The sequence below is a fragment of the Xyrauchen texanus genome, chromosome 37 (genome assembly GCF_025860055.1).
Source record: "Xyrauchen texanus isolate HMW12.3.18 chromosome 37, RBS_HiC_50CHRs, whole genome shotgun sequence".
NCBI lineage: Eukaryota > Metazoa > Chordata > Actinopteri > Cypriniformes > Catostomidae > Xyrauchen > Xyrauchen texanus.
Window position 1 is genome coordinate 32,860,707 of NC_068312.1, and position 13,965 is coordinate 32,874,671.

A 13,965-nucleotide genomic window follows, 5' to 3' on the forward strand; every position below is an offset into this window, starting at 1 on the left:
TCTGATTGTATTTGTGTGTTTTCTGTGATGTTTGCGTTGTTTGTTCACTCTCGCACAGATCCTGTGATTAAGTGTGTAGATCACTGACTGTGTTGATCTGAAGTTGATACAACATCATATGTATTTTTTTTAATCTTTCCGTTATGGGCAAATTGACTCTCAATGTTTGTTTATTTGTGTCATGCCATGACGGCAGTCATTTTATTTGTTAGTACATGCTGTTTGAAACTATGATGCCATCCTTAACGGAAAGAACTTCAGTCTTTTTCCCTCTCTGTGTCTTTTGCATTCTCTGTCTTTTTAGGCAAAACAGCAAGCCCAGTTGAGACATCAAATAGCCGAAGACAGTAAAAATGAGTACCTGACCTACCTGCAGAAGTTCAATAAGGACCAACATGAGCATTACTACACTCTCATACCACATATCTTTCAGGTAAGAGGCTTTCTAGTTATAACAACTACAGTATCTATTTAGCTACAGTCTGCCTTAAAGAGACAGATCAGCCAAAAATGGAAATTCTGTCATTAATTACTCACCTTCATGTTGTTACAGCAAAAGAAAAATATGCTGTGTACCCATAGTGATGCAGAGCCAGAATTTTAGCTGTTGGCAAAAAGCCTGTTTCCACTTTGCAGCTCATTCTGGCCAGGAATTAAGGGCCATTCACACTGACAGCTATTAAATCACTGGAGGTCACAGAGTCTCTGTGCTGTTGGTTGGTAGTCGGCATTCCTAATTGACCGCAGTTTCCAACTAAGACAGGCAGATCGCTGACTGCACTGCCATTGGTTGTTGCCACATCACATCACTCCTCTTTGGCATATTTGAAGTCTCCTCAACTTTGTCGCATCGCCAGCAGTTACTGTCTCTCATGTAGCCAGAAATCACTAAATCTAATCAATGGCTGGTGGTCGCTTTGTAGCTGCAAATTGCTGTTAATGTGAATGGCCCTTAGACAGGAAGAAATTGAGAGACATGTAAAAAAAAAAAAAAAAACGTTTGGGTTTTTTCCCCTACATTTATAGTACATATATGTTTATAAGACAATTTTATCCAGAGACAAATCAGCACTGCTGTTGTGTTAGAAAACTTAAAAATGTGCTTTATGGTAACATCTATATTAGTTTTTATTTTATTTGCTTTGGTACTAAACTCAAAATCACAAATTAACATTTTCACCACACCAAATAATTGTTTCATCTATATTGAACTTTCATTGAAAGTAACTGCCTTTCCCCTTCTGTGACTCACTCGACGTTGTGTCGAATGTAGTGACACAATGGGTCTTTCTTGAGAGTCTTGCATACCTCTGAACTTGAGAAAGGGCAGATGATTAGGGGTGCTGGGAACCTAAGGTCTGTATGTGACACCTTTTTCTGGGGGCGTTGGGGAGGGTTACGTGTGGCCGATACAGTTGCTTCTAGCACGCAGTAGCTTGCTTGCACCTGTGTCAGCAGTTCACTTAACACGGTCTAGTGCATGGCGTTTTTAAATGGGACCGCTTGTGTCTCTTCATTCAACACAACGTCGAGTGTAATGTGTCCCCCTTGCCATGACACTAGACCTACCACTGTAAACGGCCGTACCTTATTCTCGGCTCCTCAGTGCAAAAACCTGACTGACAGACGCACGCCCGCTTCCCTTTATACCCCGTATGTTCGGGGGCGGGACATGCAAATTCTGTCTGCCAATTTCTCATTGGCCTTTTCTCAAGTAGGAGAAAAGTACGCGAGGCTCTCAAGAAAGACCCCTAGTGTCACTACATTCGACACAACGTCTCGGGGAACGGAGGTTACAACAGTAACCATGACGTTCATGTTATTAACATCAATCTTATCGTTTGCATCTGTTCTCCTTCAGTTTAATACATTTGAGAATCATTTCGTCCAGCTGATGGTTAATGGTTAATCAATGAATCATTTGGTATATCAAAAGCTTTTCAACTGGTTTGACTATTTAATGTGTTTGTAAAATATCAACATCTACAATATATCACATGTTTTGAACAGGATAACCAAACAATGAATTTGTTACAATATTGCCAATTTATATCATAAGTAACCACTATAGTGTTCAGTATGTACCATATTATGCATTCTGTGTGCATGTGTGCGTCAGAATTGACAAAGAACGTCAGTCCAGAGTCATAATGTCTCTTCATTGATCGCATCTTTTGATTACACATTGGGTTGATGTTACAGGCATTATGAATTACAGTAATGTCATTTTGGTCAGGCAATGTAAGTGTATTTCCTAATGTGACTTTACAACTGTAAAAAAAATATTTAACATCTTTAAGGTTCATTTGAAACATGTATCTTGCATTGTTTGCTACAGAATGAACAGATTGATAAAATGACTCAATTGAAAGATCATTTTGTTTTTCATTTTGTGTTTGGTTTATTGAACCAAGTGTTCTCATTACACGTCACAATAATCTTGTGTTCTGTACGGAAGCCCTGAACCGCACTGTGAAAAATCTAAATTATGTGTTTTTGTGCCTTCCTGGGCCTATGTCCTACTTTTTTCTCAAAAATATATTTTTTTTCTCCAAAAAAAATTCAAAAAAGACAAAATCTAAAATATGTTTTCCCTCTCAAAATGTATTTTGTCGCTCAAATTTGTTTTCCTTCCAAAAATGTACCAGTGCCACCATCCGTAAGCATGAAATCTTATGCTTAAAGTGCCCATGTTATGCTAATTGACAGGTTCGTGATTTTATTTTTAGTCTACTAGAATAGACCCCCAATTAGAATAATAATAATAATTATTATTAGGCTATTATTATGAAAAGGCATATACAAGGCATCTTTTATTAATGTAAAAGTAACACTTAAAAATGGGCGTTTCATTTAGTTTTGATGCATTTCGGTATAAGCCCCACCCACACCCGGTTCTATCCGAATACAGAGACAGATAATTTTGTCAATTATGAACAAATACAAATGGCTATTTGGCTAATGATAATGGCTTCGCCCCTAATACTGTATACAGTATACTGTATATACACTCATGAGCACTTAACAAGGAACACCTGTACACCTACTTATTCATGCAATGATCTAATCATCCAATTTGTGGCAGCCGTGCGATGCAGAAATTCATGCAGATACGGGTCAGGAGCTTCAGTTAATGTTCACATCAACCATCAGAATGAGGAAAAAAATTTGATCTCTTTGATTTCGATCTGAGGCATGATTGTTGGTGCCAGACGGACTGGTTTGAGTATTTCTGTAACTGCTGATCTCCTGGGATTTTCACACAGAACAGTCTCTAGAGTTTCCTCAGAATGGTTCCAAAAACAAAAAACATCCATTAAGCAGCAGTTCTGTGGACGGAAACACCTTGTTGATGAGAGAGGTCAACAGAGAATGGCCAGAATGGTTCAAGCTCATCATAATGAAATACTACCTGGTAAAATCCTGTATTTTCTATTGCAGAGGATACAGGAGATGGAAGAGAGGCGGGTGGGGAGGGTCAGGGAGAGCATGCGAGTGTACACTGAGGTCGAGAGTAAAGTGCTGCCCATCGTCAACAAGTGCCTGGACGGCATGACCAAGGCAGCTGAATCCATCGAGCCAAAAATGGTACGTTATGTGCTTCTGTTCCTTTACTCTAATGATTACATGATTACATGTATTGTTGATCGGCCTACTGCAGAAAATCCTATTAATTCAAAATATTTTTTTAAACCGTAAACTACCTTTTAGAGCTACTGAATCTTGATTTTTGGAAAATGAATGTTAAAAAATAAATCAAGTAAGGTCGCTGTTCATATGACAACATGTAGTTAAAGTTGTGAGAACCCTTTTATTGTGATAACAAATAGTATTGTTTTTGATAATCTTGTCAACGAAAATTACTGATGTTCATTGAGGAAGGGTTTTTTGATTTGTCAGTGATACGAAGATAAGACAAAAAACATTTCATAACACAGCAACTTCTAAAAAGTAGCAAATCAGTTTATCCATTATATGATATCATTTCTGGAGCTCAGGTTTTCTTGACAGTTTCCGTGTTGTTTATGTTGATAAACTTTAATATGTTTGATGCATGTTTGAATGATAATTTTTTTGAAATTTTTCACAATTATTATTTGGATAAAGTTCAGTCTGTTCCATTTTAAAATGAAAAATTATAACTTAAAATTTATTTTTCTGTGACAATTTATTTGCCATTTTGTTCAGAGTAAAATTGACTTCAATGAATATGATGTGGCAACATTTTTCAAAATTGTCAAAGACATTAAAAAGACAAAAAAAAAAGTAAAAATTGTGTTTTTGTTTAGTATTCCTGTTTATAATATAAACAAATATAGTATATGTCAGTGTCAGAAATTAACTTTTATATTAAGGGACAAAATTAGCCCCCTGGATTTGATTTTGAGTGACATTTTTTACCATTATTGTCACGATCCCTTGTTCTCTGCCCCGTGTTTTCTGTTTCAGCTCATCACTGATCACGCTCCATGTCACGTTTTCCTTGTTGTCCGCCCTGTGTTTCACTGTCCCTGTATAAACTACACTTACCTTCATTCCCGATCCTCTTCACTGCCGCCTCTGTGTTATTGTCCGCACCTGTTTGTTATTTTGTCATTATCGCGTCTGTTTATTTAAACCCCGCTGTTTTCCCTTTCCTTTGTCGATCGTTGAATGTTTTGTTTCTCGTTCATGCCGTTGTTCTCTCGCTGTTCCCCTGGTTCGTTCGAGGTTTACCCTGCCCTTCGTTTATGTTCACTGTCTGTTCTACCCGCTGTGTGTTCTTTTGTGTTTGAGTTAATTTTTCCCATCGTGGACTTTTTCATTTGTTCCTGTGTTTATTATTATTATTATTTGTTCGTAAATAAAGCTGCATTTGGATCCGCACTTCCCGTCTGCCTTCTCCTGACTCCCTACTCATTACAATTATGAGGGCATATTTTTTAAATAATTTAAAACTTAAGCTGCATCTCATCTGTTACTAATGTAATCGATTCATTAATTAAAATAAATAAATTAAATATTTTAAGCTTCCTTAATTACATTTTGTTAAACACTACACTATTTTATTTTCTGGAATTAAAAATGTTGGTATTAATGCATAAATCTTCAAAATAGGCTACAATTTTTTTTTTAAAGTGTATCAAGTATAATAAGATTATAATAGAATATTAAGAATTATATCAGGTTTACATTGCAATCCACATTTTTGGATTTTTTTGGGGGATTATTTTTCATTTTTGGTGGCATTTTTGCCTCGACCCTGGTATATGTAATTATATATTAGGATCAATTAATTGGTGCTTCCTTAAAAAAAGTACTAAAAGAAATGGTTAAGAAACCAGAATCGTCAAGTTCGAACCAGAACCAATAATATCCCCTTCCCTAATGACATTGTGTGGAATGTCGTAGTTGCTATCTAAGATTGTACAATAAAGTTCCAGTACCATATATGAAAAAATACGGAAAAAATCTAGTGTGTCACTCTTATTTAGTGGTAGAAACTGGTGGTATTCTTTCTGACTCCTATTACGCCAGCAGATTTATAATTTAGCAGTGCAAAATACTGACTGTGATTATCACTGCCCCACTTACAGTACAAGCTAACAAGCAGAGATTGTTATGGAGCATCATGGCCTGGGTTACCTTTAATAATTTACAGCTGCAGGGGAATTGCTGGCAGCTAATAGCTGAGGTGCTTTTTGTTTGTCTCATCTGCTAAATCCTGTTTTACGTGCTCACGTGGGCCATCGCTGTCCTGTCCAAATATGGCAGATGGAGAGTCTAATTTTCACAGCAGCACTAATTGACTCATACAAGCTGGATTTTACAGCAGATTGAAGTGGCTTAGTGGCAAAGATTTAAGCCTCTGTGTGGCTTTTAAACTGCATGTGTATGTAGTACTGTATGTGTGTTTTATAAGAGAAAGTGTGCTGCCTATATGCATTAAAAACCCTCTAGGGACTCATTTTGTTCGTGTCGTCAGTGTTATGGATGCAATACTGCACATATGCCAAAAATAGTCTCTTGGTTTGATCTGAACTACAGCAGAGGGTGAATTTGCAACAGTCTTATTTCTATGCGAGCTATGCATCTCATAGTATGTAGTATATACATTAATTGCTGCAATTATGATGTCAAAGTGAAGTTAACCTTGGGTGAACCTGTGGCTCACAATGTAGAGGTCTGTTCTATAGTAATATTTTGTTGCAGAAGTCAAACTCAATGTTTTTGTTTTGAAATACCATGTATTACAGCAAAACTTAATTGGGTGTTTTTTCAACTCCAGGCAATCTAATGTCCATGTGGTTGATTTTTTGAAAACTAACAGATTTCAACTTTTTCTTTTTGTTATATGAAGGTCACATTAAAATTGACTTGTGTTGTTTTTGTTTTTTTTGGTACTTTTAAAATGCTTTTAATTGAGTTTATTGTCCTACGTCCAGACTTTCAATATTAAACTATAACAATCCATTCTAAAACATTTAAATGATTACATATTTAAAACTAATCTAAAACAAGAGTGAAATAAACAAATCATTTAAATATTTATTGTTTGTAAATACTTTAAAATACTATCATTATAAATGATAGTAAATGCTATTATTTATTTTTTTTAAATTACGACTGTACCACATTTGTGGTGTCATTAACATCACACAACTTTTTTTGCACCAATCAAGTTTTTTTCAGAAGTGATTGTACTTGTTAACCAGATCCACTAAAGTGTCAATAAAGAGCATACTTATGAATAAATATGAGATATGTGATGTGTGAAGAAAACAAGGAAAAAATTAAGGTTAACATCACTTGTGAGCTAAAAATGTTGTTTAGGCATCATTTCAAATCAAGATGTACAGTCGTTTTGCCACATTAGGCAAAAATAATTAATTTGTTTAATTTTAAAACTAAAATGTAATAATATAATTAAAAAAAAGTTTTTGAAATGTATGACTTGGACCAAATAATAAAGAAAAGCAGCCAATAAGTGCCCAACATAGATGGGAACTCCTTCAATACTATTTAAAAAGCATCTCAGGGTGATACCTCAAGAAGTTGGTTGAGAAAATGTCAAGAGTACATGTCTGCAAATTTGAGGCAAATGGTGACTACTTTGAAGATGCTAAAATATAACACACTTTTGATTTATTTTGGATTTTGTTTAGTTACATCATAATACCCATTGTTCCATTTATGTTATCTGTAGTTTTTTATCTTATCTGTATTATGTTGCTGTATTTTTTTGTGCACTGTTTTATGTCACCAAGACAAATTCCTTGTATGTGTGAGCATACTTGCCAATAAAGCTCATTATGATTCTGATTCTAAAAGAACTGGCAAAAATCTGTGTAAAATAGTTTTAGATGGAGTATAGTATGTCACTGTATGACATGTTAAATTCCCAAAAGTATGGCATGTCTTAACTACCCAATAGCATGTAAGAATTTCATCTTGAAAATACATGAGTGCATCACATTGAACAGCATGTGCTAAATGTAACATCCTAATCTTTCTGTTGCAGCACAAAGTTATAATGGCATTTATTTATTGATATGTTTAATCTCAGGACAGTAAGCAAGTTGTAGAGTCATACAAGTCAGGCTTTGAGCCGCCGGGCGATGTTGAATATGAGGACTATAGCGTGTCGATGAAGAGGGCGGTGTCAGAATCAAGCTTCCTGAACGCCCGTGGGGAGGGCAGACGCCGAAGCCGGAGCAAACTGTGGCCTTTACTCAAGAGAAATAAGGTAACAAAAAATAGAAAGCAACAGGACACACACACATATCTGCAGATCATAAACACAATGAGCAAATAAAAGAATTGAAAGTACTCTGCATATTTATGGCCTATTGAGATTCAGTGTTGTAGATTTTATGGCTGAGAGGCTGATCCCTTTAAAATAATCATGTTATTTATGCTTAAGTAGTCTTACTGCTATTAAGAAGACTTTACAATGCCTATTGCATGCAATCTGTTATTATAGAATCATGCTATTTTGAGAATTAAAAAATAAATGTTTCTGGAAATGCACACTAAATTTGATCATTATCTTTCTATTAGTGCACAGGGCCCAAATGAGTAAATGGAGAGTATTTTGTGAGAGTTTTGATTAGAATTAAAGCTGCTTTTAACTAATCAGTTTCACCTCGTATAATAGTTGTCTTTGCACTTTAAGATGTATATGAAAATTTGAATGTCAAAAAAATTCACACTTCACTTTTAATAAATCAGCATGTTTTTTGAGGAAAATCATGACAGCAAAGACATATCTGGTTTTATATTTTTAGATATCTTGTGTTGAATATGTATGTTCCTATTTTAAGGGAACTGTTCTTAACACCTTCATATATTAAAACTTAAATATTTAACCGGTCCTTAATAGTTAAAGTGTGCGATACCAAACAGAATTCCAAAATTAATTACTGCTTTAGAACTGGTTTTCTGAACATTCCTCCGGTCGTCCATTGGTTGACCAAACAGAAAGTCCCGCCAGCAAACTCAAGCCATTGATTGAGTTTAGGGTTAGAGGTTAGTTTTAGGGCTAGGGTTAGTTTAGGCTTTGGTACTTTCTTTTTTTCCCAGAAACAAAATGAAGTAATCCATTTCAAGGCCGATTCCCCTGAAAATTGCTCTGTGTCTTTAAGCATCCCTACCAGACTGAAACAGTATCATTGTATTTTAACATCCAAACAATGATACACCTCACTTTTAATGAAGTTTGAAGTTTTTTTGTTGTTGTTCTGGGGTTTGAAAAGCACAAAAAATTGGCTTTTCACTTTAAATTTCTTCACTGCTCATCTTCTTTCTTCCTGTCTTCCTCCATTTCGTTTCTCAATGTGGCTCCATCACACCCTCATCTGTAGCTTATGTCTTTGTTAGCGTCACCCCACCAGCCCCCTCCCCCTCCTCCCACCTCCCCCTCCCCTGATGGCCTCCCCAACGGTCCCCAGTCCCCACAGCAGCCCAAGGAGCCCCTGAGCCAGCGCCTCAATGACTTCATGAGCACCAAACACAAAATGCACTGCCTGCGGAGCCTCAAACGTGGGGTAAGTTCATAAGCCGCCATGCCACCTACAGTGGCCCAAAAAAGTATTTGAACACTTAAGACAAAACGAATGAAAGCACAAGCACACTTAAGCAAAACATTGCACAAAAATGGAGAACTGACTTCATGCAATATATTTACAAAAAAATATCGCAACCTAGTCTCTATGTTGAACTGAATTTTACGTGCCCATTTTACTTTTCACTGCAGTTTGCTTGCCAAATTAACACCAGAGGCGCTACAACAACTGTGCGTTTTATTCACTTTAACACAACTACAGTGGCTGATTGTGACTTTATAAACAAATATTTTACTCTATTACTCACACACTGCTATGTTATTATATCAACACACTTTTACTCTAATGCATTTTACAGACCATTCTACATTTACATACTTATTCAAATGTTATTTGAAGTGGTAGCTAACCAGATATAGTGTTGTAGTTTGGATTTGGGAGTCCACGGTTCGAGACTAGTCAAGCACGCAAGCTGACACTTGAGACGAAAGTGTCATATTAGCGACAAGAGATGACGTAGTTACTTCAGGAAATGTGCTTTTCATTTTGCATTTTGCTTTTAGGACACTATCGGTTAGGTTTAGGTGTTGGTTAATGGTAAGGATGTCTTTTTTGTTCACTTCTCATTTACTTTAAGAGCACAATTGATTAGGTTTAGGTTCAAGTTTTAGGTTAGAGAGGTACATTTTTCTCATTAAAACCATGTTATATTCACTTTAAAAACCTCGCCTGAGTACATTTCACTGGAAAACTGCAGCAAAAAGTGTAATGAAGCACATTGGAAAAACGGTGCCATGATAATGTTCACAAGATCAGGCTGAAAAATCACCTTGTGTCCTGTTGGTTAAAAGTAATAGAAACAATTTTATTTCTAAGAAAAGTTCTAGCATTATCTAACCCTAACCCTAACTTTGATACTTTGTTATCTAATGCAATGACATGCAGACATTTTTTTAAGGGGGACTCAACTGTACAAATAATCTTTTCTATGGGTCAGTCTGATTGGATCAAAGGCTATAGTACCAATCAGCTCAGTTTGATTAGAAAATAATGTGTGGACTATATAGCTAAAATAGGTTGCTTTAAAGTGTCTGTCTATGTTTCGTGCTTTTTGTCAACTTCATTCCAAACATGTTTGTCATAACTGCAATATTAAACTCCATGTTTTCTCAGTGTATATTAACTGCCCTCCCTAACACATTTCTCTTGTCTTAACATTCACAGCTTTCCCTAAAGCTGGTAAGTCTGATTTGATATTAAAATGTGTTTAAGAAAATTCTCGAAACTTTGTCTTGTAAAAACTATTTCTAGTCGTGTTTCAAAGCATGAGGAATAATAAGGTTAATTTGATCAACACTGTAGCTATTCTGTGAAAGAATCGCTCACTTTTAACCAAAATGTAAAACAATTGACCAAAAGTACAAACACCCATCTATCTCCTATTTGTTGTGATAACATGTCAGATGTTTTTGAGTTTGTGTGGTACATTGGATTTTATTCTCACCGCAGGGAACTGGTCAAGAGGACTACAGTCATCTGCCCCCAGAACAGCGGAGGAAGAAACTACAAGCCAAACTCAATGACATCAACAAGGACATCCAGAAAGAGATGGATCAGAGGTACAGCACACAATAGCTGCCATGCTGGATGTACACTGTGTTTTGTGTGTGTGAGTGTGTGTTTGTCCTGTTGTGATGTTCTGTGTATTATCTAATAAAAGAATGTTACACCATATCCTAACCACGCATTACCTAATATACCATGGCTTTCAGCAAGGACTACAGGGCGTCAACGTTATATCACCTAATTAATATTCATAAGCCAATATATTTTTAATATCATTCCTATGCCCTTGTGTCTTACTAAGCCGCTGCAACCGCAACAAGACATTTTGTCACATTGTTTATATTTCTGTTGTGTCATGTTGGCTAGCTCCGCCTACTGTAAGTAAGTTAGTTTGTAACCAGGATATTGGTCAAAGAAATCTCTTTAACAAGAGTGACCTGGCCAAGAAGGCTGTGAAATCTCATTTGTCCAATATCCTGCTCTATATAACTGTAAAATAATAAATTATTTACTGATTGGCTGATATTTTGTTGCTTTTCACAGCATCTCGCTTTAATTGAGGATTGAAAAAATACTTGAAATTGAAATTTGTAGCATTACACCTTGTTAGGACATGGTGTAACAATTGCAAGAATTATATACAAATGGCAGTAGTCTTATTTTTTGTTAGATAAATTGAGTACTTGTCACCTTCTTATTGTTTCCAGGGATGCCCTGACTAAAATGAAAGATGTTTACATTAAGAATCCTCACTTAGGAGATCCAGACAGTATAGATCCACGTTTAGAAGAGATCACACAAAGTTTGGAAAAACTGCAGCTCGAGGCGCAGAAATTTGAGGTGAGGCCCTAACAAATTCAGTCCTTGAATGCCTTTAAATGTCCATCTAAAATATGGATTTTGTTCTGAAAGTAAGAATCTTATATTCATTCAATGGGATGTTTTACCAACATGACTAAATAGGATCTATGACAGTGTGTGACAGTATTCAGTACTTTGCAACCAAGGTCTCAGTTATGTGATAAAGGGAAAACAAGTATCTGATATGAGTGTGCAGAATAAATGACATTGTTGTTTGTTTTCTCAGGGCTGGCTGACGGAGGTGGAGAGAAAGTTACTGGAAAAGGGCTCAGAGTCTCAGAGACAGAGCAGTCATTTTGACTCGCAGGGCAACACACCACTTACAAACAACTATGGTCAAAACCGAGAGAGGTACTTCAGTGCCTAGACAGTAGGGCTAAATAACTGACTCATGAGATCTTTTAAAATATTATTGACACTCTGGCATTTCGAGTTGGGCTGACAATTTATGGTGATAAATGATTTGAAAAATAACGTGTTAAAATGAATGCAATTAATCATGTCCCCGATCCGTACATAAATTCCATAATAAGGAATGTTCCTACCATCGGAGTAATTCAAGCTTGATGTACCACCTTGATGTGGCAGTAGGGGGCAGTCAGCTCCATCTGTACAGGCAACACGCCTCATCAAACCGATAACAGCAACAGGCAGCACATCCTTCTGCAGATGCTCTTTTGAGCTCAAAGACAGCTGGACCAAGTACAACAGAATGCAGTGATCTCGAAACGCCTTTCTCAGCGTTTCAAGCTAAATTGAACTTGAAACGGCAATCCAAAAAACAGAGAGCTCATGACTAGAGACACTGAAAACTACCAAAATGAGATGCTTTAAAAGCATCTCTGTGACACATTAGTACATAAAGCAACAATTAAAAATAGCTCAGATGGAAATAGGCCAATAAAAATGTTATGTTCAAAGATGGAAATAAAAGAAACTATATTTTGACTTTTAAGCCACTTTTTGTATTGTAGAAATGCTGAATTTGTCTGCAGCCGCCATATATGTATATGATATAAAGTATTGGAATTATCAGAATTATAATTTTTATTATATTATGTTATATATTTATAATTATTTTAAGTATTATATACAAAATTAGCTTTATTTGTGGGCCTTTCTCAGTAAATATTGATATATGTGATTAGTTGCGATTAATCCATTTAATTAATTGACATATCATGTCACTTTTTCAATTAAACATTTTAATAGATGGGCAGCCCTAATAATGAGAAATCAAGTTTTTCTTGATCATTTGAAATGAAAGACCTCCACCTACTTAAAAAAATAAAAACACTGTATTTTGTAGGACTCAAAATTTCCTCCCCAGTCCAGAAAGACCATTTATTGGTTTATTTATTTATTTATTTGAATCGCATGTTATTTACTTGCTCGCATCATTTAAAAGTCATCTCAATTTTTGGAAAGTCATTACAATATTAATATTATGTTATTTAAAAAAAAAAATAATTATATTATTATTGAACTAAAAGACCATTTATTGAATATATGCTGCAAAAATTAGAACTGTTTTAGATGCAAAAAAAAAAAAAAAAAAAGATTTACAAATGTTTGCCTCAGAAAATCAAACAAACAGAAATAAAGAAAATGATATGATCCCATAGCCGAATTAGGAATTCAGTACATCCTCACTTGAGACGGCCATTAACATTAGCTGTACAGTCTGACTATAACGTCAAAGTTAATTTTGTCTGTTTTACGCATTGCATGTCTTCTGTACATAGTCCGGATGGCAGCTACACGGAAGACCCCAGCACAGAGGCCATGCAGTTCAAATCTCGCAGTACTGAGTTTGATGAATTTGACGATGAGGAACCATTGCCCACCATTGGAACATGCAAGGCACTTTATCCATTTGAAGGTAACAGAAATGCACTAACCAGTCTATCCAGTTTGTTTAGCACTTGTAATCAAACACATTTTAAAAAGTGATTGGTTCGAAATATCAGTCAAACCAGTTAACAGTTTATCAATCTATAGTGCTTGTAGAAAAGTAATTGTGACTTTGTCGCTAGGCCAGAATGAGGGCACCGTATCTATGGCCGAGGGGGAGATGCTTTACGTGATCGAGGAGGATAAAGGTGACGGCTGGACCCGTGTGCGGAGAAACGAGGACGAGGAGGGATACGTGCCCACATCCTACATAAAACTCTTTTTGGATATGAATGCCAAAGGTGCTATGACATACATATAACCCCACATCGTTTTGCTGTAGAGACAGCAGATCAGATCATGAATATGTCTTCATCCTCATTTAATAGAGGAAGCAGACAGCAGAGCAATTCCTGTTTTTACGTTCAAGATACCCTGTGGCATATTGCACAGCCTTGGTCTGTATTTACTGTACGTTTTTAATCATTTTGCCCTGAAAGTGAATCAATGTGAAATGTTTTGCATCTGTACGGGCAAATTAAGCAATAAAGACAGCTGCTGCTGTTTAATTTTGATATCGGATGGAAATGGCTGGTTTACC

The 13,965-nt window shown here is 36.0% G+C and overlaps 1 protein-coding gene across 4 annotated transcripts in view; it reads left to right on the plus strand.

Annotated features, from left to right (window-relative positions):
- LOC127630411 (formin-binding protein 1-like) overlaps positions 1–13,965 on the plus strand; it is a 31,324-nt gene that overhangs the window by 15,295 nt on the left and 2,064 nt on the right. For 2 of the 4 annotated variants that reach the window (XM_052107880.1, XM_052107882.1), the window contains 10 exons: positions 305–433; positions 3,442–3,588; positions 7,547–7,726; positions 8,844–9,026; positions 10,269–10,283; positions 10,554–10,663; positions 11,318–11,450; positions 11,698–11,822; positions 13,217–13,353; positions 13,508–13,833. In XM_052107880.1, the coding sequence (XP_051963840.1) occupies positions 305–433; positions 3,442–3,588; positions 7,547–7,726; positions 8,844–9,026; positions 10,269–10,283; positions 10,554–10,663; positions 11,318–11,450; positions 11,698–11,822; positions 13,217–13,353; positions 13,508–13,686 (1,338 nt within the window). In that variant the 3' untranslated portion in view covers positions 13,687–13,833. Of the gene's footprint in view, positions 1–304; positions 434–3,441; positions 3,589–7,546; positions 7,727–8,843; positions 9,027–10,268; positions 10,284–10,553; positions 10,664–11,317; positions 11,451–11,697; positions 11,823–13,216; positions 13,354–13,507; positions 13,834–13,965 lie in introns of those variants that run through there. The other 2 variants (XM_052107881.1, XM_052107883.1) reach the window with 2 other exon arrangements.